We start from the raw sequence: 26,874 nt of genomic DNA, 5'->3' as shown, positions 1-26,874 counted from the left end.
AAGAATGCCAAATGAAACTAACAGGTGAAGGTGCTGAATGCGTTGCATGCAACTTTGCTTTTGAATTGCTGTCAAGTTGCAAGGAAATTATGCTGCAGGCAACTCACAACATGCAACACACGTTTCACAGAGAAAAAAACAAACTGGTGGAGACGCTGAATGCATTGCATGCAACTTTGTTTTTGAATTGCTATCAGATTGCAAAGAAATGATATATGCCAGCCACTCACAGTACGCAAATAGTTGCATGCACGTTTCACCAGATATAGATATAAAAAACAGATGTAGTCAATGACAGCTGGAAGAAATAACAGATGATAAAAATGCAACGTGTTAATAGCATTTTAGATGACTCCACAGCGAGAACGAAATGAAGTGGTGGAATTGTTGTTGCGTGCAACTTTGTTTTTGAGTTGCCGTAAAGCACCAGCCTAACCAAAGGCAGCCTAAAGGCCTACTTTTCAATTCTTCACTTTTATAACTACATAACTGACATTAAATTCATATGATAACTGTGTGATTCACAGTTGATACTCCGCAGGTCTTACAGTAATAACGAACCAATAAGCCTGGAGTTTAAACTGAAATGAAAACTAAATCATATCCTATCACGGGTGAGCAGTACAGCAAACTACAGTATGAGACCGGGAGAGATTTTCACATTATCCAGATGTACATACACTGACAATAACACGTATCATGATATCCCACAGCAATGACCAGCACTTCACATGTAAAAAATGGCCTATGTACAGTTTCCTTTACCCACGGGTCTTTGAAATTCCAACAATCTGGTAAAACCTGGGGGAGTCTGTTCTATTTGGGTGTCTATTCGAAAAGCACTGTTTAACGAAACATGTAGTGGTCAGTATTCTTGCCTACCTCTCCGTTCTATATAATTACACAGCTTTTGTAATTCAGCTCCTCTGCACTCCGAGCCTCCACGGCCTCCCTTCCTTCACTGCATTTCCACTGTTAAATGATCATCTGCTTACAAACTCACAGCGGGAGACCTACCCTCGTTACACAGGAGGCCCTGCCTTCCATGTGGGCACAGACACACTGCCTCCAGCTGGGACTTGGGAATGCAGGTGGCGCCGTGAGCACACGGGTTGCGCTCGCAGGCGGTGAACTGGCACAGCTTGCCCGAGTAGAGCGGGGGACACACGCAGAACCAGTTCTCTGCCTCGCTGCACACACAGAGAGAGAGAGAGAGAGAGAGAGAGAGAGAGAGAGAGAGAGAGAGAACACAGAAGAAAGGGGAAAGAGATCATTAGGACCCAAATGAAATGTACTCTTGCTGCATCATTAATTTAGTTCAGTGGAGCTTGTGTAGAAAACACAGGGAACGAGGCAGGGGGAGGGAGAAGACGGCGAGAAGGAAAGGAGGAAGGAGAGGAGGAGGCAGGGAGAATACCAAAAACGATGTCACGGCCCTGCTACCCAATCAGTGGACGAGACTGACATGTGCTTTCGATAATCCCTGTCAGCTCTCATTGAATTTGCTATTATATCGCTGGAGTTTTACTGTGATGGATTGACTGTGCAGCGCCAGACAAATCAAATGCAACAGATTCATTCAGAAATGACCCAACCCGGGCCCGGTGGCGGCGGCCAGTCCAGGATCGGCAAAAGCAAAGCAGTGTTTCTGGTTGATTCAGATCTGTCTCGCTGTTACCAACCGATTGGAAATGTTCAAACTAACACCAGACTGTGAAGAGGGGGCGAAAGAGAAAAAAAAGAGGCCAGACAAGATTCCACTAGCAGGCTGGCTCATTTCATATTCCTGTGCTTTATCTCCGGGCGAGAAGTGGAGGGTGGGCCAGCATGATAAGCAATATTCAGACAGGGACTTCATATGCTGCTCCAAGATGCATACACTTTTCAAAGGTAGGATATCAGATACAGGAAGCATTCGAGGGGTTTGGAATCTATAAATTAATAATGTGCCTCAAGCTGAACCACAGCGGGGCGTGTTGTGCCGCTCCAGAACTGGATCCTGAGAAATGAAATATTTACGTTCTGTCACCGGAATTTAGAACCAGATTGCCTTCATATGAGGTACACACACACACACACACACACACACACACATATATATATATATATATATATATATATATATATAGACCTATATATACCTATATATCTATCTATGTCTGTCTGTCTGTCTATGTATCTATCTATCCATATACACAATCCCATTTCCAAAAAAGTTGGGACGCTGTGCAAAATGTAAATAAAGACAAAAAGATCTGATGTGCCAATCATTTAAACCTTATATTTAATTGAAAATACCACAAAGACAACATATCAAATGTTGAAGCTGAGAAATGTTATTGTTTTTGAAAGATACATGCCCATTCTGAATTTGATGCCAAAAACACGGTCCAAAAAGAAAAGGCTGGCAAATTTGTGTCATGATAAAATAAACACCCGATGGTTGATTGGCAACAGGTCGGTATCATGACTGGGCATAAAAGAGCATCTCAGAGAGGTGGAGTCTTTCAGAAGTAAAGGTGAGGAGGGGTCACCACTCTGTGAAATAGGGCAACAATTCAAGAATAATGTTTCTCGACATAAAACAGCAAAGAACTGCTTTTCATCGTCTACGGTACAGAAGATTCAGAGAATCTGGAGAAATCTCTGTCTGTGAGGGACGAGGCTGAACACCAGGATCTGCTGGCCGTGATCTTTGGGCCCTCAGGCAGCACTGCATTAAAAACAGACATGGTTCTGTAGTGGAAATCACTGCATGGGCTCAGAAACACTTCTGAAAACCACTGTCTGTGAACACAGTTCATCACTGCATCCACAAACGCTGTTAAACTCTAAAACACAAAGAAGAACCCAAATATAAACAGGATCCAGAAACGCTGCCACCTTCTCTGGGCCTGAGCTCATTTAAAATGTAGGGGAAGTGGGAAAGTGTCCTGTGGTCCAATGAATCAACCTTCAAAATTCTGTCTGGAAATCACGGACACTGTGTCCTCTGGGCTAAAGACCATTCAGCTTGATATCAGTGCACAGTTCAAAAGCCACTATTCATGATGGTTTAGGGGGGCATTAGTGCACATGGCGTGGGTGACATGTACATCAGTGAAGTCACCATTAATGCTCAATGATATATTCAGATTTTGGAGCAACATCTGCTGCCATCCAGATGACGTCTTTTTTAGGGAAGGCCTTGATTCTTTCAGCAAGACGATGTCAAACCACACTCTGCATGTAATACAGCAGCATTGCTCCGTATTAAAAGAGTCCGGACACTAAAGTGGTCTGTCTGCAATCCAGACCCGTCATCCACTTACAACATTTGGCAAGTTATGAAATGAAAAATATGACAAAGGAGACCCTGAACTGTTATGCAGCTGAAACTCTATCAAACAAGAACGAGAAACATTTCATTTTCTAAACAGCAGTGTCTCCTCAGTTCCCAAACACTTTCAGAGTGTTGTTAAAAGAAGAGGTGATGAAACACAGCGGTAAACACGCACCGTCACGACGTGTTGTTTGCATCAAATGCAAATTGGGCAATTTTTTTTCAAAAAACAATAAAATTTCTGAATTTCAACATTTGAAATGTTGTCTTTTTGCACAGCATCCCAACTTTTTTTTGGAAACACACACACACATATATATATGTATAAAAAACATTATACTACTGATGTGGTAGCCAAAAGTGTCTTGCCATCAAGTATCTGTTACAAAACATCACTTAAACAGGTTGCTTTGCAGCGATCTCCCCTCTCATGACAGTCAGTAATTTCCCCTCGCCGTCGGTAACTCATTGGGCGACCTGGTTTGTGGCAGCTTCTACACGAGAGCTCTTTAGGCTATTCCCAGGGAAGGACAGCATGCGGTTTGTCACTGCCGCTCCGGGACAGCAGGGGGTAACGCCGCAGCAGGCTGCGAGATTAGTGCCCTGCATTATGTGGAACATGCAAACACATCTGTTTCGGTGACTGATTGCCCTTCAGCTCACTCCTGGCTCAAACCGAGGTACAAAGGAAAACGAAAGGAAGCTCAGGTGTCTGCAGGAAAACGGCCTGTCACATACAGCGCTGTGTACAAATATACTGACAGGGGGTTTTCTAGGTTTTTGGCACTAAATAATAACAGGCCCTATTAGAAAAGAGGAAAACTAAAACATAGGAAAAGTAACCTGATGCCCAACACCCAGCATGATGAACTAATAACCTCCGGGCTGTGACGTTAATAACTGCAATCCGCTGCTTCCTGTAGGTATTGGCCATTTGGTCTCACTGTGGTGGAGATATTCTGGCCCACTCCTAAACTCTGGGCTGGCATTTCTGAGTTTAAACCAAACAAGAAAACAATTCTACAGGTCCTGGAGTTGTTTTTTCAGATTTACACAGATTTTGCCCAAGAAAGGTTGAGATTAATTCAGGTTTAGATATTCAAGCTGTGACTAATCCAGGGTTTGATACTCAGGCTGTGACTAATCCAGGGTTAGATACTCAGACTGTTATTAATTCAGGATTTGATACTCAGACTGTGATTGATTCAGGGTTTGATACTCAGACTGAGATTAATCCAGGATTTGATACTCAGACTGAGATTAATTCAGGATTTGATACTCAGACTGAGATTAATTCAGGGTTTGATACTCAGACTGAGATTAATTCAGGGTTTGATACTCAGACTGTGATTGGTTCAGGGTTTGATACTCAGACTGTGATTAATTCAGGGTTTTATACTCAGACTGAGATTAATTCAGGGTTTGATACTCAGACTGTTATTAATTCAGGGTTTGATACTCAGACTGAGATTAATTCAGGGTTTGATACTCAGACTGAGATTAATTCAGGGTTTGATACTCAGACTGAGATTAATTCAGGGTTTGATACTCAGACTGTGATTAATTCAGGGTTTTATACTCAGACTGAGATTAATTCAGGGTTTGATACTCAGACAGATTAATTCAGGGTTTGATACTCAGACTGTTATTAATTCAGGGTTTGATACTCAGACTGAGATTAATTCAGGGTTTGATACTCAGACTGAGATTAATTCAGGGTTTGATAATCAGACTGGGATTAATTCAGGGTTAGATACTCAGACTGAGATTAATTCAGGGTTTGATACTCAGACTGGGATTAATTCAGGGTTTGAATACTCAGGCAGTGATTAATCCAGGTTTAGATACTCAGGCTGTGATGCTACGACTGACTGCTTATGGTCTAAAATTCATCATTGAATTACACAGAATACTAATTTATGAATAATTCAGTCTCAATTCAGTCAGTACAGTAAAGTACCGGATTGTTCAATTATTAATTTACATATAATCAAGCATTAACAGCTTTAAAAGAGTTTTTTTGTCCCTCATACTGCAGCATCATCCTTGGCACGTGGAGGCTGAACACTCTTCCTGTAAGAATATCAATATGACCACTGCATCTTTTCAAACTGCTGCTCAGGCACAGCTGTAGAGCAGCTGAACATGCTTTAGAGCAGACTGCTCGATTCTATAGATTAACAGGAGATGAACTAAGCCATTCTAAAGACCAGCAGGTCTCTACAAAAGGCCTTCAGGCTCCAGCAATTTGATGCAACTTAGCTGATATAAATTCTTAGCCAGCTGCACCATTTATTAGGAGGCCACCCAGAAAGAGACTCTGTATTCTCTACTTATCTCCTGAGAAAGTCTTTTCTGTTTACTTATCTGAAATAAAACAAAGTGTTCACCTTCTAAGGAGGCTGTACAGACAACTACGTCTATGTGTGCTTATGCTGCAGATCAGGGGTCAGCAACATGCGCCAACTTCTTACTGACCCCTTGCCGCTCCACAGCTGAATTAGATTTGTAGGCAATAATAAAAATAATATTTTGCAGTAAAATAAAGCAGTTCTAACACAGTTTTAACACTAGAATTAACTGCTAATTTACCAACCTTGAAGGTTGAAGCGCAGACTGCTGGTCACCATAGCAAAGCAGACAACCATCTTGCCTAGCTAGCTAGGCTAACGGACAGGTAAAATAAAAAAGACTAAAGATGAGCATTTATATTTTAGAGAAGAATGGACAGACACATTTATAACGACTCCAGCTGGTTTCCTCACGTTTTATCTGTCAACCAGAGCTGAAGTTTAAGCAAAGCTTAAGTCGGCTTCTCATTTGAATTTTCCTGTTCCACCTTAAATGGTGCAGCAGTTACATTCTGGTGGCTCAGGCCCCATTTAAGGTGGAAAGGGAAAATCTAAACAAGAACCTGGGGAACGAGAAGCGTCTTTAGCCTCATAATGGAGCAGAGTAAGTCTGTGTTTAGGTTTATATTACATTTTTAGCCTATACGACAGGGAGATTCACTCGAAAGAGGCCCAGAATATTCTGTAATAACTCTCTCTGGGATGAAGCAATCAGAACCAAACAAAGCGCCATGTGCTCCTCAGTATATGGAGCTTTGAACCAGCTGGGATGCACAATGTCTCGATTACGCATCATAGGCCTCGTTTTCTTTGACACCACCGTGTACAGCGATGCGCAACAGGGTCATTTCAAAGGGCCTCTGGCCACCACGGTCGATGGATTTGCCACCACCAGACTTCTTCCTTTGGGGTATCAGAACAAGCCTTGCACTGTGGAAGATTTAAAGAAACACATCCAACGTAAACTTGGGCTATTCTCTCTGATATGCTTCCCGACATGTTCAGGGACATGGAGCTCCGTGTTGAAACGTGTCTGGCAGAAAACAGAGATCAGGTCAAGGTATGTAGGTATTTTGTTGGTTCAGATTGTTTCATCCTAACAAGAGTTACAACAGAATATTCAGGGCCTCTTTCAAGTGAATCTCCCTGTAGTACATCAGCACGTACTGAGACATCTTTACAGCCAAGATGGTGAAACATTACTTCAATAAAACGCACATAAAATACTGTGGCTCCCAAGATGGACTGATTTTGTTGGTTGGTTGGGATAGTGGTTGGGATAGTGATTGGGATAGTGGTTGGGATAGTGTAGTGGTTAACACCTTTGCCTTCTTCACTGTAGACTGGGGTTCAATCCCCACCTGGGTAAGCACCCTACACTATACTAATAAGGGTCCTTGGGCAAGACTCCTAACACCACCTTCGCCTGCCTGTGTAAAATGATCAAGTTGTAAGTCGCTCTGGATAAGAGCATCAGCCAAATGCCGTAAATGTAAATTTTTGTTGAATGTGGCTCTTTTTAACATTCAGGTTGCCGTCCCTGCCTTAGATCATACCTTTGTTAGAACGTCTAAAGAGCTCTTTCTCAATTATTACAATTATTATAACTATTATTATTATTATTATTATAAACTTCCCATCCAAGAAACTGAGGCAAGTTCTATTTTTTCCCCACTTTGGCAAGTGCAGACATTTCAGCAGGATGGTCAATAGTGAGACGTCCCCCTGCTGTCCATAACTTTTCCCATTTGGGCAGTATTGACACTGACTGCAGTTTGGTAGAGCCCCAAGGCTTCTGCAAGGACTCTGTGACCCTTTCCAAACAGATAAGCATCAGCCTGGTATCTTTTTCCCCCCTCCCTGACTCCCTCTACTCACCAGCAGAGACCACGAAAAAGGACAGCAAATGGAACAAGAGAAATGTCATAGAAAAGGTGCCACTGAGCTTAACATTGCGGGCCTGAACCGTTTCATCTGTTTTCAACCTTTTCTTAAGGCCAGGCCTATTATCCTCAGGCCATGCGTAATCCTCTTCGTCTTCGGTGACGGAACGAAGCACCTGCAACACCGGTCTCCTGCTCTAGTACCCGCCTCTGCCTCTATGCCTATCAGGAGCTCACATCTACTGTGTCATATACTCCAAGCTGCAGACGAAGATGACCTTGATGACTGGACCGGCTTCCCCGCGGCAGCTCGGTGAGACGGAGATTAAAATCACATTAAAAACACACCGAGCATCTCGCTTTAACGTCTGAGCCCGGCTCTCAGACCTTCCTTAGTAATCTGTGTGACAATTTGAAAACATAGTGGCAGGGGTCGCCCCTTAATTGGGTCAAACGCTTCCTCTACATATACCTTTCCGAGGTGAAATGAAGAGCTGCCATAACTAATGGCTATCTCTAGCCATCTAGACGGAGGGGGTGGGGGGAAAACACACAACTCGAGATCATTCGAATGAATAATTCAGCAAGGCGAGTGTTTGGCAGGTCTATTCAAGGGAGTGAAGATCAACTTAAAGGAAGCGGAGAGGGAAAAAAAAAAAAAAAACCCTATGCCTCTGAATGCAATCCTTCCATCTGTGCCAAGCTCCATCGGCAAAACAATCACCAGCTTGTTCTCACTAGTACTCACATATCAGACTCCCGCTAGCTCCCAATATCACCCCAGGCTTATCTCAGGCCTGAGGTTGTATACGCAGCACTTGTAGCTATCTAAATCACGCTTTCCCACGAAACCCGTGTTTCGGAATGTCTGGTCAATAATTGAATGGGATTTTTTAAAGCTGATTTGGGTAAAAGTTTGAACCAAATGCTACCAAGCTTTGAGCTTGATGAGGGCTAGCATGTGCTTCCTCTGAGACAAGGGGCGCTCCAGCACATCTACACTCGCTGGTCACTTTATTAGTGCAGCGACGCCCGACACGCTCAATCCACTTTGGGATGAGTTTGACTATGGTGTTGATGTCCATACAGCTGGAGGAGGTTCAGACTGAGACCTTCTACAATTACATGATAAACTTTTTTTTATAATATAATATACACTCACCAGCCACTTTATTAGGTACAGTTCAGTTGCTTGTTAACACAAATAGCTAATCAGCCAATCAGACGGCTGCAACTCAATGCATTTAGGCGTGTAGAGGTGGTCAAGACAACTTGCTGAAGTGCAGACCGAGCATCAGAACGGGGAAGAAAGGGGATTTAAGGGGCTTTGAACGTGGTGTGGTTGTTGGTGCCAGACGGGCTGGTCTGAGTATTTCAGAAACTGCTGATCTGCTGGGATTTTCACACACAACCATCTCTAGGGTTTACAGAGAACGGTCAGAAAAAGAGGAAATATCCAGTGAGCGGTCAGTTGTGTGGACGAAAATGCCTTGTTGATGTGAGAGGTCAGAGGAGAATGGGCAGACTGGTTCCAGATGATAGAAAGACAACAGGAACTCAAATAACCAACCAGAATCTCTGAGGAACGTTTCCAACATCTTGTTGAAAGTGTGGCACGAAGAATTAAAGCAGTTCTGAAGGGAAAAGGGGGTCCAACCTTTTACTAGGAAGATGTACCTAATAAAGTGGCTGGCGAGTGTATTTCAGCTCATTGGAGAGCTCAATGCTCTTACAGATGCCAACATTAGCTAACATCGCTCTGAGCGATGGGAGGAGAAAAAGGGTCATTACACCCACCCAGAGAGAACGAGCCAATTATGCTCTAATAAACCCTAAAAAAAGGAAGCTGCTGGTTCTCCGAAGACAAATATCTTTAAGATTTAACAGTTCAGTTGATAGAAATATGTTTTTATATACAGCTGCTTATAGTTAGGGAACCTAACTCTTCTTATTTTTAATTAAGTTCATCTTGTTCTTGCAGGCAAACCGTGCCCTTTGAATTACCAACAAATAACCAATTATATTTCACCACATTTCTCGCCTCTTGATGTAAACTGGCTGGTCCTAATTTTGGGTAATACTTCTGCAATCATTATCCTGACCAATCACAAGGTTGCGCCTCTGGCCCCGCCCACACAGAACCGTTTCAGAGCTAAAGCTAACCCAGCACAACCAAAAGCCAGCAAGCTAGACCAGCTGTGTGTAGCTGCCTGTCGCCCGTTCATTTGTTTATCCAACACCAACATGGTCTGTTCTTCCGTCTGTCTGCACGTCTGTTTGTCCGTCTTTTTTTTTGTCCAGTTAACGTCACATAAAAGCTGGACAGTGGGCTTATAAGTGTGTTTACAGATGCTTACAAACATGACATTCATAGAAAGCGTTACCAAAGGTCCTTTACACTCTCGGATCTCACATACAAAGAATCGGTCATTGAAAGGTTCTTTAGGGTACCAAAAGTGGTTCTCCTACTGTGTGATAACTAAAAAAACGTATCTTTATTATTAAAATTATTCCATTAACAGTACATTAACAGTTTTTTAACAACGTGGAGCAGTAAAACAGGATGTAATGTGTACATACACACTAGTCTATAACATCTGCCACCGAACGTTCCAGAAGACCTTCAAGGCTGAGTGCTAAATGTCAGAACATGACGCCTTTGTAAATGCCATTGCCATTATCGCTATAAGGTGTCAAACGTGGCTCTGAATCAGCGATTTATCCTCCCACACCAAGAAAAAAACCATACCCCAGCCGTAACCCGGTCACTGGACCCTGCCTGTGGAGCTTTCACTTCTGTATTATTGTGGAAGGGCATGAGATCGTGAGCGTTCGCATCGGAATCTGCTGTGGTCTGTTTATTCTCCACTGGCCAAGCCACTCTCCAGATATTACGGCTACATGGAAAGTAGCCAGAACGCACAGGGTTCTGTCACATTCTTGAATGGCTTTCATGAAACGGATTTCATGCTGCAGGGGCCGGTTGCTTCACGGGGAAAGGCGCACAAAAACAAAGCATCGGAGCATCTCCTCCTTCGGAAAGGCGCAGGAGCTGCAATCGCTCACACAAGGTTATGAAGAGGTTCCATAGAAAAATGCAGCTCGACCCTTTAATATGGCCCAAGAATACAAATGCGCTGTGCCAATTACGCCTTAGCAAACGAGCAGAAGCAGCGCAAATCACAGACTTCAAATTGAGAGGAGGAGCGTACGCGGAGTATCGATATGGCTCCAGCACACTAATGACCACTACGCTCTCTCATTAGCAAGCACCGTGGTTTGAGACACTCTGCTGGCAGGAATAAGTGAATAACGACGGAGAAGAGAGTCAATGAATGGATTTTCTTTTTTTACGGAAAACCAAATACCACCTCTAACACGGTCACGCTAGATTGAATGTGGTGGGAGAACAAGGTACGAATTTTATTTAACCCCTTAAAGGCCCAAAGCTTTATTACACACATCTATAATCTAAGAACAGCTCAGCCAGTTTGCCTTAAAGCTCCTTTAGCTATTGAATAATAAGCATTAATACATAATAAGCCTGGGTTAAACCCCAAATGACTACACCAGGGATGCTAAATAGACCAATTTGTATTGAATCCCCACCGCTATAAATACTAAACCAAGGTCATGGTTTATAGTAGAGCCAGGAATCTCTAGAGGCCCCATGATATCCTGATCCTTCAGCCATGTGATGATTCCACATGGATTTTTAAAGATGTTGGGTATTGCCGCTTAATGATTTGCTACTTTTCACCTCAAGTTTTGCATCCAAAAGATAATTTGATCTTATTACAGCACTCTGCTTCCTCTCACGTGGTTGTCCAGAGCAACTTACAATGGAAGAGTGCAGCATTAGGAGTCTATACTCTTAAATATAAAGGCTTCTATGTGGTTCTTGGCGAGGAGGTACGATGAAATGATGGTGCTTTTGTCCAGAGCTTTAAAAAGGTACCACTGTCCAGAAGGTCACTGGTAGATTAACGTTATTAGAGGAAGACTGCTGTTGTTGGAAGAAAACTTCATATCTCCAAAATGGTAATGGAATTTAGACACACAAAGAGCAGCAGGCTTTTTCAAATTATTATCATTATTATTATTATTATTATTATTATTATTAATAGACCTTTATTAATCCCACAACAGCGCCCGGGGAGCAGTTGGGGGTTAGGTGTCTTGCTCAAGGACATGTGCTGTCGGCTCTGGGGATCGAACCGGCGACCTTCTGGCCACGAGGCCGGTTCCATAAGCTCCAACCCATGACTGGCCCCTGAAAAAAGACAGAAATGGACATACAAGGTTTTCTTCTGACAACAGCGATATTGCCGCTACCCAAAAACAAAACGCATCTCCAAAATGGTCATTTTACAGAAGAAGGCAAAAACATTCTTTAATTATAATGCAAGTTAATGCTATAATCCAAGTAATTCTGGAGCATTGATTGGCTGGATCAGATGTACTAGAGTTAGTAAGGTGGTGGGGCCAAACTCTAGCTCTCCAGGACTATGGTTGGAGACCACGGGTTTTAGAACCTTTACATTATGGAGAGCTTCCTAAACCTTTAAAAAGGTTCTTCATACTCTCGCATCTCATTTACAAACCGAAAGGTGCTCTGGGAACCTAAAGTGCTTCTTGTAGCCTTGATTTAAGACTGCAGCCTAAGGGCTCTAACTGGCAGTGAGGTTCTTGCCTTGACAGGGGAACCGACCCTTTTAATTTCTGTATATTGCCATGTTATCCACTATGCTGTCCAACTGATCTGCTACTGTCACCACTGGTGGGAGCCTTGGTTTGAACCAAATGATAAAGAGGCTTCTCAGTGGCCTAAGAAAGCAATGGAATTTGGTATCATATTGACGTCTATAAATATTAAAATTTAAATAATACTTTGGCCCTTGTGTATCAATACAAACACTGCAATGCTATGCTGAATCAGTTTCCTCTCCCATCCTTAGCTGACAGGCAGGCTAGCCCACTGATTGGCCCGGCTGACACCTGCGCTGGATTGCCTGCTCTGTTTAGTGGGCCAAACACTCAATTATACACTCGGACGGCCATGACACATTTGGTAACTGGAGTTTGGAGCCGCAGCTGACAGTGAGGATGAGCGATGTGTCGGTGCTCAAGGCATATCCGAACGGATAATGTACAGCTGTTCACATCTGGCCCCTTCTTCCCCTCGCTCTTAACCAGTCGACGGTGGTGAGGATCTGTCTTGCCGTCGTCAGACAAAGCAGCCGCCTCCATGAATCAATGCCAGGGCTTCTGCGTTGGTGGGAGGACTGAAAAAGAGGAAAGCCTGGGCACAGTAGTATAAATGTCATGATTCACTAGTGCCACGAAGCACGGATGACTGCAGAGGGTTATAATACCTGAGGAGGGGGTGGGCAGAAAACAATACTGCTTTGAATTTGAGAACAAAAAACAAGCAAGGAATGTTTGGGAGGTGGAACTGAAGATGAGGGGGGAAAAAAAACGGAGGGGGTTGGGAGAAAAATATTTGAGAACCATCTGTTGAAAAATGCCAGTGCTGCTAGCATCAGCTGTGAGCTCGGAGGAAAAAAACGCTCCCGCTCAGTGGCGGCTCGGAGCTATTTGGGATTACAGGCAGGACAACAGAATGCAAAGGCGGCAGCCAGGGCTGTTATCTGCTGTCAAAAATGAGGCGCGTGGCTAGTTTCCCGCTTTTAAAGCCAACGAGAGAAGGGCCGTCTTAATGGAGCTGTGTAATTGAAGGCAGCGCTCACACCGGGGCCAAGCACAAATTCCCTCGTTGCTTTCATTGAGTTATACCGGAGGGGGAGGAGGAGGAGGAGGCCTTTCCTGCGAAGATGCGACCGTTCTTTCTCGCAGAGCATCTATTCAGCACAGAAATGCAAGATATCCGGCCAGTGTGTGCTGAGAGCACAGCAGCAGGATCAAAGAGAAGAGTTCGGAGACGGGCGGGTTCATTTGTTTTGAGGTGAATGCAGATGTACTGGAGGGAAGCTGGGAAATGAGGGCGAGAGCGTGACGCGAATGAGACGATTTAAATGCAAACGCAGGAGGCCAGACTTTCTCCATTAGAGCTTGCCCCCTTTTTCAGGTGTCTCTCTATGGACCATTAGAGATGAGGCTGGAGGGCAATGTATAAGCCAAGTGAGGTAAGCTTTTACAAAACATCTCTGTTCGTAGATGATTCCTGGACCAGACTCCCTGCTTTCAAAATCCTGTAAGGCCGCGACAGCATTCGCTGTCACGGCTGTGACCTATACTTAGAAAATAAACATATTTCTGAATCAGGAATCAGGTGAAAGGCAGGTCTACACGCTGAGGAAAGAAGTGTTCTCACAGTAATGCAGGTTCAGCAGTCAGACACTCTTAAAGACGAAGGTTCCTGAATGGATATTGACTTGGATGCTTGGTTCTAGCAATAAAAAAAAAAACTGCAATTGGTTTGGCAAATTTCAATTATGGAGGATCTTTAAACTGGGGTCCACAAACTCACCCTCAAGTCAAATTCTCTGTTTCTATATGTGTTTCTGTATCTTTGTGATGATCCAGCTCAGAAATCCAGTTCCAACACGTCCTGAATCTGTAGAGCCGTCCTTTCCATGCCATCTTGTCACGAGATCATACGAGACTCACATCCGGGGTTATAAGCCTATGAAGAGGGGCTGAGACACGCGTCTCAATACGTTCTGTGTGAAAATGACAGACAGACGCTCAGGAAGTCACTAAGGACTGACCGTCACGCCGGAAACCCTTTATTCTTCATTCAGTCCACAACGTGGACACGTGTGAAATGGCACACAGAGAGTTTAGAGCTGCTGAATTTGCTGGAAACATATGAACATCATGAGGATCATGTTGTATGAAGAGCCTTTAAAAAGATAGGAACAAATCGAGACCCCCAGAGGGTTACATAAAGGGGTTCTTCTTTAGCATCGCTCCCAGAAAACCCGTTCTGGCACCTTTAAAAGCATGTATGACCATGGAAAACAAATCCGTCAACCCAATAAACAGTCCTTCTAAAACACTCCTGATTGGCCTATGATTCCCTCTTAAAGACATGATTAAAACCCCCTTTATGGATCAACTAAAACCTGCTAATGTACATTTCAAAAGGCTGTTTGCTTTTGTAAAAGCGAGTGACATAAGTATTCACCACTGAGAGTAGGCCACAATCAAATGATTGCTGGAGGTTCACGCAGTCACACATCCGCACCTTTGTTAGCATACATCAGTAATGCAATCAAGCCTGTGATTACAGCTATTTAAAACTCAAGTGTGCGTCTTCCTGCTAACATCTGCATAGCATTTCGCAATATTTACAAACTCTTTCCCTGAGCAGCAACAATGCCAGGCGCTAAAAATCATGCACACGTGCGGCCGAAATATTGGAAGCAGATGATGCGCTTAATGGAATTACAGCACGTTCATATCGAAGACTTCATTTAAATACTTCACCTTGATAGCACTAATTATGTCTGATGAAAATTACTAGGAATAACGATGCATTAATAACGCTGCAGGAGCATGAACAGTTCTGATATCCTTGTGTGGCTGACATAGTTGGTTTAAACGCGCTCCTTTTGACCTTCCGTGCAGAAAAATAAGGCAGATGTTCAGAATAAATCTAAATTAGAAGTGGAAACAACTTTCTAGTGAGGTGAACTCTCTTATTCCAATAATGTAGACATCTTTGTTAAGGCTTAAAACTACATTCCACTCCAGACTGAACCCAAACCCCAGGACTTTGAATACAAAGGCAAGTTTGCGAACAGAAAATCTGCAATTAAGGCAAAAGAAAAGACTGTCTGTTCACTTTACACACAAACTCAGCCGCAATGTACTCTTGAAAGTGTTTCAAGATGCAAGTTATCATGATAATGGCAGCATATTGCCATATTGGCTATGGCTAATGGAGGTTTCATTATCTCAGGAAAGGTAAATGCAAATGAAATCTCTTTAGCCTAATGTACAGCTGACGGCTTTTGATTCTCCATCAATTGATTAGTGTTAAAGGAGTCATTAGGGTTTGACTGGAACACTGGAGCTGAGTGTTGTCATGTGCCGATGCATCCAAGGACAGCTACTCACGCTCTTTTGACTTCAGTAGCTCATAGAAGAAAGTTCTTTTCTTGAGAGGCAAATCTGCTTCAAGTTCAGCTCAGAAGCACAAGCTACCACTGGGATTTAGATCTAAAACCCAGCTGTACCATATGCTGCCTGTTACAGGGGGCTCCAACGAACATTATTGGCTGTGTTTGGATCGTGAGGGAAAGGCAGCAGGGTCCGTCTGTCCCCACATGGCTAAGCTCCATTCCCACCAATTGGCATCCATATGACTCAAAGGCAAAACAGTGCAGCTTGGTCAGGAGCAGCGGCTGGATTCATACCCATCAGAGGAGGATTCATCATCGTCAAAGCAGGCATGCTGTGTTCTGAGACTGGTGTTGTTGCAATATAGAGCAATCTGCTATTCCAGGCTACTGGACAAAGCTAAATTATTAAAAGGCTTCATCATTCTCCAAACAAGGGCACTGTGCAGTGAAAGATGGAGAACCATGATTATTTCAAGACCTAGGAGGCCACATGAAGGCCAGGTATTAAGGCCGAGTCCCATTTCAGATTTTTACCACCTACCCCTTGTTTTCGAGTGTCGTCCCTTGGAAATGATTTACATGGTAGTGGTTGATATCTTCCCTCTGAAACGGGACCCTCCAATAAAAAGAGCATCAATTCATTAACAGCTACGGGCGCTGCTCTGTTGGCGACCCTGCAGTGACAGGAGGGTAAAGTTCAGCTACTCACTGCTGGGCTTTAGTTACATTTAGGGCATCATCAAAACAAAAGGCGGTGGGGTTATTTACTAACACCCAGCACTAATTCTTTGTAGCCCTAACACTTCGCCCCACCCCTGTATCTCCACAACAACCGGGACACCCTACCACCAGACTAAACTGAGGGGTAGGGCTAAATGGTAGGGGTGAAATGGGATCGGGCCTAAGGAGGAAAGGAGTAGAGGATTCTAGAGTGCCTCTCTGATCTCCATGAAAACAAGAAGCTTCTTGACTTTAAACTTGCCGTGTACACGGTTGAGCTTCGTGCTGAGGTGGGTTTACTCGGGAATGATCACACTTATGATGTATAGATAAGGCACTGTGTTCACTCGTGGTGGTGTTTGTGCGTTTTCGAGCTCTCGTCAGGTTACCCAGTCAGCCTTTTCCAGGCTGATGCTACAGCATATACTGTTTTGTTGAAAAATATGACTTATAGTTATACATGTATATGTTTTTAAGCTTTAGGTTCTCTATGAGTGACACTATTGGGAAAAGAATGAAATTCTGTTAGGAGCTAAACGCTCTGAGAGCAGAGGCTGGGGACCTTGGACCTCCAGCCCTTATGAGTGGAAGTGACAATCATTTAGACCGTGTCATGGTTCATTTGCGCAATGTTGAGAAAATTTCAGCTTGTCACTTGTTGCTAAATTGCAGCTAGAAATCATGCACTCCCAGGAAATGACTGGTCCCCTGTGGCCCTGTCGCCTGCTAGTGTGAACACACAATTAGAGAGTTTAGATATGCAGCAGGTCCTGATTCCATTGGCAGTGCTTTTCAACGTTTCGACAGGTTCACACAATATGATTCACGTTAAAGAAGCTGATTTCACTAAAACTGAAGTAATACTCCTGTAGCAGTTAAGAGTAGCTGCCAGCCTTGCTCTGGACTTGCACTGTGTGACTGTACTGTCTACAAAAATATCGATTTGCGATATTCAAGCACTCAGATTGGGTTTGGTGGAAGGAAACTGGATCAGGACATCCATAACATTTCCCTACCTGACGCAGGTCCCACCGTTCTGGCATGGCTGGTGCTGGCACACTGGTGTATCACAGTTCTGGATGTTTCTGCCTCTGACCGCCTCCCCAGCGATGTAGACCTCTCTGGAGTTGACCTGCAGCTCACGAATACATCCTTCAAACCCGGACACGTCACCTGTGTTGTCGTGGAGCTCGGAGAGAGATGGAACACCACCCAGGAAAGTGGGCCCGAATGTGACCTGAGTGTGAAAAGAGAGTGTTTAATGTACTGCATTGTGGGGCTGGGCAATACGGCTAAAGCATAAATACATGACACATCAAGACATTTTCAGAATATACGATATGCCTCACAATATTTTGCGTTTCTGAGGTTTGGAACTGAAAGTGCGACACGCAATAAAAATCTTTAAAAAACTATCTACAATTTGCTCGGAAAAGCAAACTGTGATGTAACGATAACGGTAAACATCGCCTTCCAAAACAGTTTCGACAGCACAATCTGACTGGAGAAACATTCTATAGCCCTGTTATTTGTGAGGAAAGCACATTTTTAACAAAACAGACACATTATTCCACTGAGCACGGGTTTCCAAGTCGATTTACAGCTTGCTTCAAGCTGCTAATCATCACTGCGTTTAGATAAGATTTACACTCACAGATTTACACCTGTTCAATTGCTTGTTAACACAAATAGCTAATCAGCCAATCACACAGCTGCAACCCAGCGCATTGAGGCATGTAGAGGCAGTCAAGACAACTTGCTGAAGTGCAGACCGAGCATCAGAACGGGGAACAAAGGGGATTTAAGGGGCTTTGAACGTGGCGTGGTTGTTGGTGCCAGACGGGCTGGTCTGAGTATTTCAGAAACTGCTGATCTGCTGGGATTTTCACACACAACCATCTCTAGGGTTCACAGAGAACGGTCCGAAAAAGAGGAAATATCCAGTGAGCGGTCAGTTGTGTGGATGAAAATGCCTTGTTTACATTTACGGCATTTGGCAGACACTCTTATCCAGAGCGACTTACAGTTTGATCATTTATACACAGATAGGTGAAGGTGGTGTGTGTTAGGAGTCTTGCCCAAGGACTCTTATTGGTATAGTGTAGGGTACTTACCCAGGTGGGGATTGAACCCCATTCTACAGTGTAGAAGGCAGAGGTGTTACCCACTACACTAACCAACCACACTTGTTGATCAAGAGGAGGAGAACGGGCAGACTGGTTCCAGATGATAGAAAGGCAACAGGAACTCAAATAACCAACTAAAATCTCTGAGGAACGTTTCCAACACCTTGTTGAACGTCTGCCACGAAGAATTAAGGCAGTTCTGAAGGCAAAAGGGGGTCTGACCTTTTACTACTTGACCTACAGCCCTTTTGGTCAAATCCTAAAGAGTAAGACAGCCAGCCAAAATCAAATTCTGAACCTGTTGTGGCTCCTAAACAAGCTTTTTGCTCAACAGCTGTAACAGAGAAACTACGAAACAAACTGGAATCAGCCAGAAACAAACAGAACACAACTAAGTAAGCAAAGATGGGCTGTGAGATGTTTTATAGACTGACTAAAACAAAACACCCAGGTTAATCTGGATAATACTGAAGAACTGCTGATATTAAAGCACATTTGCACTTCTACTTTTACTAACTGCTGTAGAAAAAGCCATAGAATAATGGCGATCATGTGTTAGTGTCATACAATATTGCCCACTCATACTGTAGAGCATAGTAAATTAGTAATTAAAGTAGTAAATTATACTGTACAGTAATATCTGTTCTTCTGCACTGCACAACAATATAATTTGCTATAAACTCGACAGACACTTTGGCCCAATGCCATTTCACTACTCACCCATACCACTTAGCCCAACCCTTCTGTGTTGCATGTTCTCGTCTAGGGGTAGGGTGTCCTGAATCTTGTTGAGATAGAGGGGCAGGGCAAAGTGTTAGGGCTATATGACCCTCCAAACAGAGTGTTATGAGGAGAAAAGAAAAACCAGCAAGATGGAGCACAAGAGACCAAATAAACCCACAAATGTGAGAATTTACTCTGTTAAAATTACAATAACCATCATAATATCTAAGTTTAATGTCGTTTCAATGTATTACGCTCCTTTTCTTCATAACAAGCTTAAAATCTCTAGTGGTGCTGATATCTGGGTGGCTGGCTAAATGTCCCGTTCCACCTTAAATGGTGCGGCAGTTACATTCTGGCGCCTCAGGCATCAGAACTGCTGCTCTGTTTAAGGTGGAACGGGAAAATTAGAACAAGAATCTGGTTCTACATCTACATTGGACAACAAGGGGTAGGAGTAAAAATCAGAAATGGAATTAGGTCTTTAATACTAGACTTCTAACCTCCTCTCAAGAAAAGTCACCAATTTGTTTAAAAGTACTTTTGTTTTGTACATAAAAACATTAAGAAAAGTCATTTCAGCATCAATGTAAAACAAAATGTATTAAAAAAATAGACTTTCCACTGACTGTGAACGTATCCCAGACATCAACTCTTCAGCAGTAAAACATACTGGAAATGAAGCACATTTATTCTGCCTTCCGAGGCCTTATAAACGTTCCATTTAGCTCCACAGAGAATCAGGCACTGCTGCCTAACTTAGCACAATTACAGCTACATATAGAAGCAGTCGGCTTGCTCCTGCTGATAGGAAGCAAAAAGACCCTCACCAAATGTGGGTGATTAGCAATTTGTGCCCAAATATGAAATAACTACTCAAGCTTTACTTGAGTCATAAGCGTTTGTGATTACATTTACAAAGGACAAAATAACGGAAAAACACTGCATGAAAAAAAAAAGGACTTTAATTCTAGAGTAATCAAAGTCAGTCACACAAATGAGTCTTATTATGTATGAATACCAATTAGCAGTAGGTGTCGGCTATGAAAGCGGTCTGAAAATCAGATCTCTTTTTTAGTGGAGCATGAAGTGCTAAGGAAGTTCTGAATCAGGAATTTCAGGCCAAATTAAAAAAAAAATTAACAGTTCATTAATAAAGCATCCAAGTATGGAGTTCAGAATAAGAAGGAAGCAAAAAAAAAAAAAGTGAGGCAACAGTTAAAGGTTGACATTCATCAGATGATGGTTTTCTCGAAGTGTGTTAAGATCTCAAGGTTAAGTCTCAGTTGAACCTCTCCAGGTGCTACTTCAAAACAGTGTGCAGACGAGTTCCCTTAAAAACGAGGATTATGTTGAAAACTCCCTCCAAAACCCAAGCCTTTTACAAAATATTCCTTGGGGGCAGGGGCGTGGCCATAGAGGTACGCTGAGGTAGGCCTGGACCTGCCCAGGTCAATGACAGGCCAACTCAGTCAAAAGGGACAGAACATTGTGGTTAAAAGACGCACCTGCGGGGGTTTAAAGTGAGATTCTAAAGAAAAGGTGGTGCTTCAAGGGTTCTTTAGTGAATAAAATGGTTCTATATAGAACCAGAAACACTCAAAGAACCCTCTGGCTGCTTAAAGGGTTCCTTGTATCATGAAAGGGTTCTTCAGATTGATGGAGAAGGTGCTGTAGATGCTTCTGTATAGGACCTTTTTAAAAAAAAAAGGATTCCATGAAGCACCAAAAGGGTACTTCTACTTCTTTTCCGAGCTTGTAGCCATAAAAGAACCCTTTTTGGCTCCATATAGAACCGTTTTCTTTACTAAAGAACCTTTGAAGAATCAGCATTTTTAAGTATATGTTGTTTTCTACCCATTCAAAGCTGAAAAAGATGTCAGTTTTCTGTCGTGGCCAGTTTTACTGTGAAGGCTGAACTATAATGTTGCGGCTGCTTTACAGTCTTTATGGTGAAGGGTGCTGCAGTGCTTGAGGTTTTTATGTGAATCTAGAGTTCTGGTTGATGGCCAGAATGTGGTGATGACACTGTAGAAGGTTGGAATAGGTAGGATGATGCCTCCATGGCTGTCTGGAGTAGTCTATAATCCGACGTAACGAGGTTTTGAAGCATCTACCAAACTGGCTTACTCACTTTTTGGACCCAATTGGATTAACACCAGCATAATGATAAGCATCCAATTCCGGCAGCATCCATATAGGCTTATGTTGGGACCAGGCTAGCAGTGGTACCTTTTCAAGGTTCTTTACATCATGAAAGGGTTCTTCCGAATGATGGAGATTGGGATTTATATATATATAGCACCAGAAAGGGTTCTTCTATCACATGAGATTTTTGGTGCTATAGAACCAAAGGTTCTATATAGAGCCATATACAGTTCCTTGAGTGTTTATGGGTCTATATAAAACTGTTTTCTTTACTAAAGAATCCTTGACAAGCCATCACGCTTAAGAGTGGCTATGGCTAAACACAGACATTTAAAGCGTACGACGTGTTTGTAGGAAACATTTTTCCTTTCATGCTCTGCAGCTGCACAGACGACTGTTAGCCTATTAGCTACCTGCTGCTCAGAATACACTGCAGTTACAAAGAGCCTGTCTTAATAATAAGTGATACTTTTTTGATCCCACAACCGGGAAATTCCACCTCCGCATTTAACCGATCCATGAAGTGAAACACCACATACACACCAGTGAACACACACACTAGGGGGCAGTGAGCACACTTGCCCGGAGTGTTGGGCAGCCCCATCCACGGAGCCCGGGAGCAGTTGGGGGTTAGGTGTCTTGCTCAAGGACACCTCAGTCATGGACTGTCGGCCCTGGGGATCGAACCGGCGACCTTCCGGTCACAGGGCCAGATCCCTAACCTCCAGCCCACGACTGCCCCAATAACTCTCATAATATACATTATACATAAACAAGAGTGGATTACCAAAATAACAGCAGATCAACAGATGATGCAGATAAACAGGAGATCAGTCCATTCTGAGAGAATCAAGAGGTTAACACAGAACACAGATTATCTAGCTAAAATGACTTTTATCATTATCATTCTTCACTCAACCGGTAATTCTTTATCCCTTATCGCACAAATACTGTAAATTCACACATGAGCGTCAAAAATCATTCCCCTACGGCAATTTATGCGACTATACATCAATCTTTTTTTATATTCTTAAACAGGTTGGTAATCTTCGCTCAACAAATGGTTACATAGTTAAATCAGAACTCCACTTTTTTAACCCTGCAAAACTCAGTCAATATAAAAATATGCCAACAAAGTCATTTTGTCACGATTGGTCCCTCCCAGTCCCTCTGTGTGCTTGTGTTTACGTTCTGGTCTTGCCCATGTGCTTTCTTTGTTTTGATTCTTCCCGGCTCTGCCCCCTTGTTTCTAGACTCCGCCCTTGATCGTTTTCACCTGTTTCTAGACTCCACCCTTGATCGTTTTCACCTGTTTCTAGACTCCGTCCTTGATCGTTTTCACCTGTTTCTAGACTCCGTCCTTGATCGTTTTCACCTGTTTCTAGACTGCGACCTTGATTGTTTTCACCTGTTTCTAGACTCCGCCCTTGATCGTTTTCACCTGTTTCTAGACTCCGTCCTTGATCGTTTTCACCTGTTTCTAGACTGCGACCTTGATCGTTTTCACCTGTTTCTAGACTCCGTCCTTGATCATTTTCACCTGTTTCTAGACTCCGCCCTTGATCGTTTTCACCTGTTTCTAGACTCCGCCCTTGATCGTTTTCACCTGTTTCTAGACTCCGCCCTTGATCGTTTTCATCTGCATTTAGACTCCGCCCTTGATCGTTTTCACCTGTTTCTAGACTCCGTCCTTGATCGTTTTCATCTGTATTTAGACTCCGCCCTTGATCATTTTCACCTGTTTCTAGACTCCGCCCTTGATCGTTTTCATCTGCATTTAGACTCTGCCCTTGATCGTTTTCACCTGTTTCTAGACTGCACCCTTGATTGTTTTCACCTGTGTCTAGTTAACCCTTGTTACCTGTTCCTGTATTTAAGCCCTGTGTTTTCCCCTGTTAGGTTGCTGGTCTCTGTATTGTAGTGTATCGATTGGTGTTTGTTCTTCTGACTTCCGTTGTGTGTTTAGTCTGTGTTTCTATCGTCATGTCTGTTCCACGATCTATCTGTGTTGGCTTTCTGACCCTGGACCATTTTGACCCTGACTCTGGATTTGCCCCTAATAAACCTTGTTTCTCTTCGCATATGCGTCCGCCTCATCATTGCTCCTCGACGTTACACATTTATTTTATTGTAAAATTGCTCATTACAGAGAAACTTACCATGTTTACAGTTTAGGTCACCATTACTACGACACGATTCTATTTATATTTTCTATCCAAAAGCAACCAGTGAACCCACACGTGTCTTCTGAGCTTTATATGGAATGCTGACGATGGTAAAACTGTAGCAAATATAACAAAAAATATGTTCCTTTCAGGAACCATTTTGCCTCTTAACATCCACCTTGAATGGGTCTAAAAATCTAAATTTTAGGCCAAAACCTTTTCTTAAAACTTTCAATAAAACAGCGTTTCAGTCATCAGGCCGGGAATTCATAACCATTTTAATATCTAGTCTGGTCAAAGCTGTAACATTGCTCTACTGTTAGAAGGCAACAGTGGGCCTACTTTACAGTTTGACGTTAAAACACATTGTCCTGCACTGCATTATTTAGTCCACCTCTTGTACTGTCATCTGACCAATAGACAGCAGTTTAATCATTTGCTAGCAAACAGTATTTCTGCCTGTTGTCTTGCTCTGTAGGCAGCAATACCCATATCAAACGAAATCAATATACAATTGAACACCTACTTTCACCTGAGTCAGCGGAAATGTACTCACAGTGCCTTACAAGAGGAAAGAGAGGAAAATCGAATCACCGCCACTTTGAGATTTGCTTATTTGTCTCTTAATGAATGGACTAGTGCGCAGCGAGTAGGGCTTTCTTAGAAGTTGTCCGTCTTAGAAGTTGTCCGGCTAATTTCCTGGTACGTAGTGATGAAACAGAGTAGGAGTCAATGACAGCAAACCCTACAGGTGTCAACACTCATCAGGCAAATGTACACTATATACACCAGAAGACCCTCAGGGCCTTGTAGATCTTCAGAGAAGGCTGGATGGTTTCTGGGAACTGAAGATAGATGTCTGTTGATTTTTATTTACTAACAGAATCGCTGTGCTTGCTGTATTTATACTCAAAGTGTTGTTGAAGTACAACTTCACAGTTGAGCTTGGTTTTAAACATTTAATTTAACGTTTGTGGCTCAGCTTTTGCTGCTTTTGGAGATTATGATCATTTTAGTGCTTATGAAGTCTACTGCTCTGTCAGCTTGGTTGTCACCATGCCAACAGCAGAGGCAACCATGATTGGTCAGTGAATTTTTGTTGCCAGTGAAAATTTTTTTTTCACCATCCGAAAAAATGCTTTTGATGTGATGGATACTATCAGTTATATACATGCTCAAATTAATTTAATGTTTTCACTATTGCTACAAAAAATATAGCTAGAACTTCTTTAAAGGAAATTGCAGTGTTACAGTCGCAAGGTATATAAATACATGTAAACTTCTTTAGGCAGAAATAAAAACAGACAAAAATGAGTTTAGAATATGAGAGACTAGAATAGAATTATATCTATTAGCATATTTACATTAGCACATAAGACAGATTTGATGCATTTACATGAGAGCTGGTACTGCTCTTAATGGTATGAGGTAGGTTCTAAGGTGAAATATATCGCTGCTGTTGGGATAAAAAGTTTTATATCTACATTTTTGTTGTTTTTCTGTTTTTGACATAATTTGAAAATGCCTGTTGGTCTTTACATTATTTCTAAATTTCATGAAGAGCGGATCAAAAGAATTGACCCAAAATGACTTGGGAGGAAAAAAAAGTCTAGTTCCAGTGACTTACATTAAAAGTAAAGTGGGTAAAGTTACCGTTTTGGAGATTTGGGGGTTTTGGTCCGACAGCAGCGATAATCAAGATAGTGATAATTAGCCATCCGGACCAGCAGGAAAGTATTCAGTCTGCACCTGATGCTAAAAACCGAATTTAGCCCAACAAGCACAATCACACATCAGCAAAACCATCAGGGTGCGAATAATTTCTAATATTAATACACATACAAATAAAACTGAACAAAATAAAACACAGTAAGAAGGACAAAGCGGAAGCTGGCTTCCTGTTCGAATCTTCCCGTTCCACCTTAAATGGTGCAGCAGTCATTTTCTGTTTCCTGAAGCTGCACCATTTAAGGTGGAATGGGAAAACTCAAAAAGATGCTGGCTGATGCACCATTTAAGGTGGAATGGAAGATTCAGACCTTATGCTTGCTGATGGACAATTTAAGATGGAACGAGAAAATTCGCACAAGATGCTGACGGATGCACAATTTAAGGCGGAACAGGCACATTTGCACAAGATGCTGACGGATGCACAATTCCAGACGGAACAGGAAAATTCCAACAAGAAGCTGGCGGATGCACCATATAAAGTGTAAAGGGAAAATCTATCATGAATATCTATACAGGTTAAGGAACGCTATAACAGCTACAAAGCTTTAACCATCACTGTAAATAAATACTACATAAAGTTAAGATCCCCTGAATGGGCCATTAAATAAAATAAGCTTAATATAAAACCTGAGGAAAAACAATCACAACAACAGGTTCTCTGGGCCTCATCAACTACACGGTCATATCTACTCATAAACATCACACTAACATGAGCGTGGATCGCTGCGTTCCCGCTGTTATATAATCCTAGCCCACTTTCTGAGTGAAATATTCTTGAAACGGTGGAATTTTGGACAGTATCTTTCTTAAACTGTGGCTCTGTAATGATACTGAATGCAGTCCAGCAGCGAATGCTGACCACCCCAATATGGGTCAGAACACGGATATCAGCATTACTGTAGAGGTTACGTCTTCCCTGCTTTAGACATGCATGGCCTGAACTGAAGGTCTGGCTGTAACAGGCAGTTCACCGCAGTAAAAATGTCAACATGCAATGCATTTTGGGCCTGAATGCAAAACGGCCGCACTGGTGCAATATGAGAAAAGCTAATTAACGACTGTGGAGCTCATCACTATGATGAACCACTCGTTTTCCCCCTGAGAGTAGAATCAAATTTATTACTCTTGATTTTCATCTGCTGTCTTATTAGTCAGCAGAGTGTGGAGTGTGTGGACTGAGCTCCCCTGTTACTACCAATAAACATCTACTGAAACATCAGCCTTCCTAACCAGCGCACCGCTGACCGAAGTGCCATTAATCGGAATGCGGCAGCAGGTAATTTGGTTCTGTAATACGTTAAAGGTATGATTGCATTACTTTTGCTTGAAACAGTAGACGCCCCCTGGTCACAACATGCGCCGGAAACGCGGTGGCACAGTTACACACCGAGTGTAGTTGATTTTGTGGCAGTTAGAGCTCTGGGTTTACCTCTGACACACGCTCGGCCACATATTTCTGCCGTCGATTAGCAGTTCCATTAGCCACGGCTATTTCAATCATACATAACCCTCCATCTTCACTGACAGGCAGGCGGTATCTGAGAGAGAGAGAGAGACAGAGAGAGGTAGAGAGAGAGAGAGAGAGAGAGAGAGAGAGAGAGAGAGAGAGAGAGAG

General features: G+C 42.8%; 1 protein-coding gene across 1 annotated transcript in view; it reads right to left on the bottom strand.

The window, feature by feature from the left end:
- eys (eyes shut homolog) overlaps positions 1-26,874 on the bottom strand; it is a 445,373-nt gene that overhangs the window by 35,402 nt on the left and 383,097 nt on the right. Inside the window, exons 40-42 of the mRNA XM_037532720.1 lie at positions 26,689-26,797; positions 17,383-17,603; positions 1,018-1,190 (exon numbers count right to left, since the gene is read on the bottom strand). Coding sequence (XP_037388617.1) covers positions 1,018-1,190; positions 17,383-17,603; positions 26,689-26,797 — 503 coding nt within the window. The remainder of the gene's footprint in view (positions 1-1,017; positions 1,191-17,382; positions 17,604-26,688; positions 26,798-26,874) is intronic.

Source organism: Pygocentrus nattereri, chromosome 22, assembly GCF_015220715.1.
Source record: "Pygocentrus nattereri isolate fPygNat1 chromosome 22, fPygNat1.pri, whole genome shotgun sequence".
Lineage (NCBI taxonomy): Eukaryota > Metazoa > Chordata > Actinopteri > Characiformes > Serrasalmidae > Pygocentrus > Pygocentrus nattereri.
The sequence above is the reverse complement of the archived record's forward strand: the minus strand, read 5'-3'. Positions and strand labels throughout refer to the sequence as shown.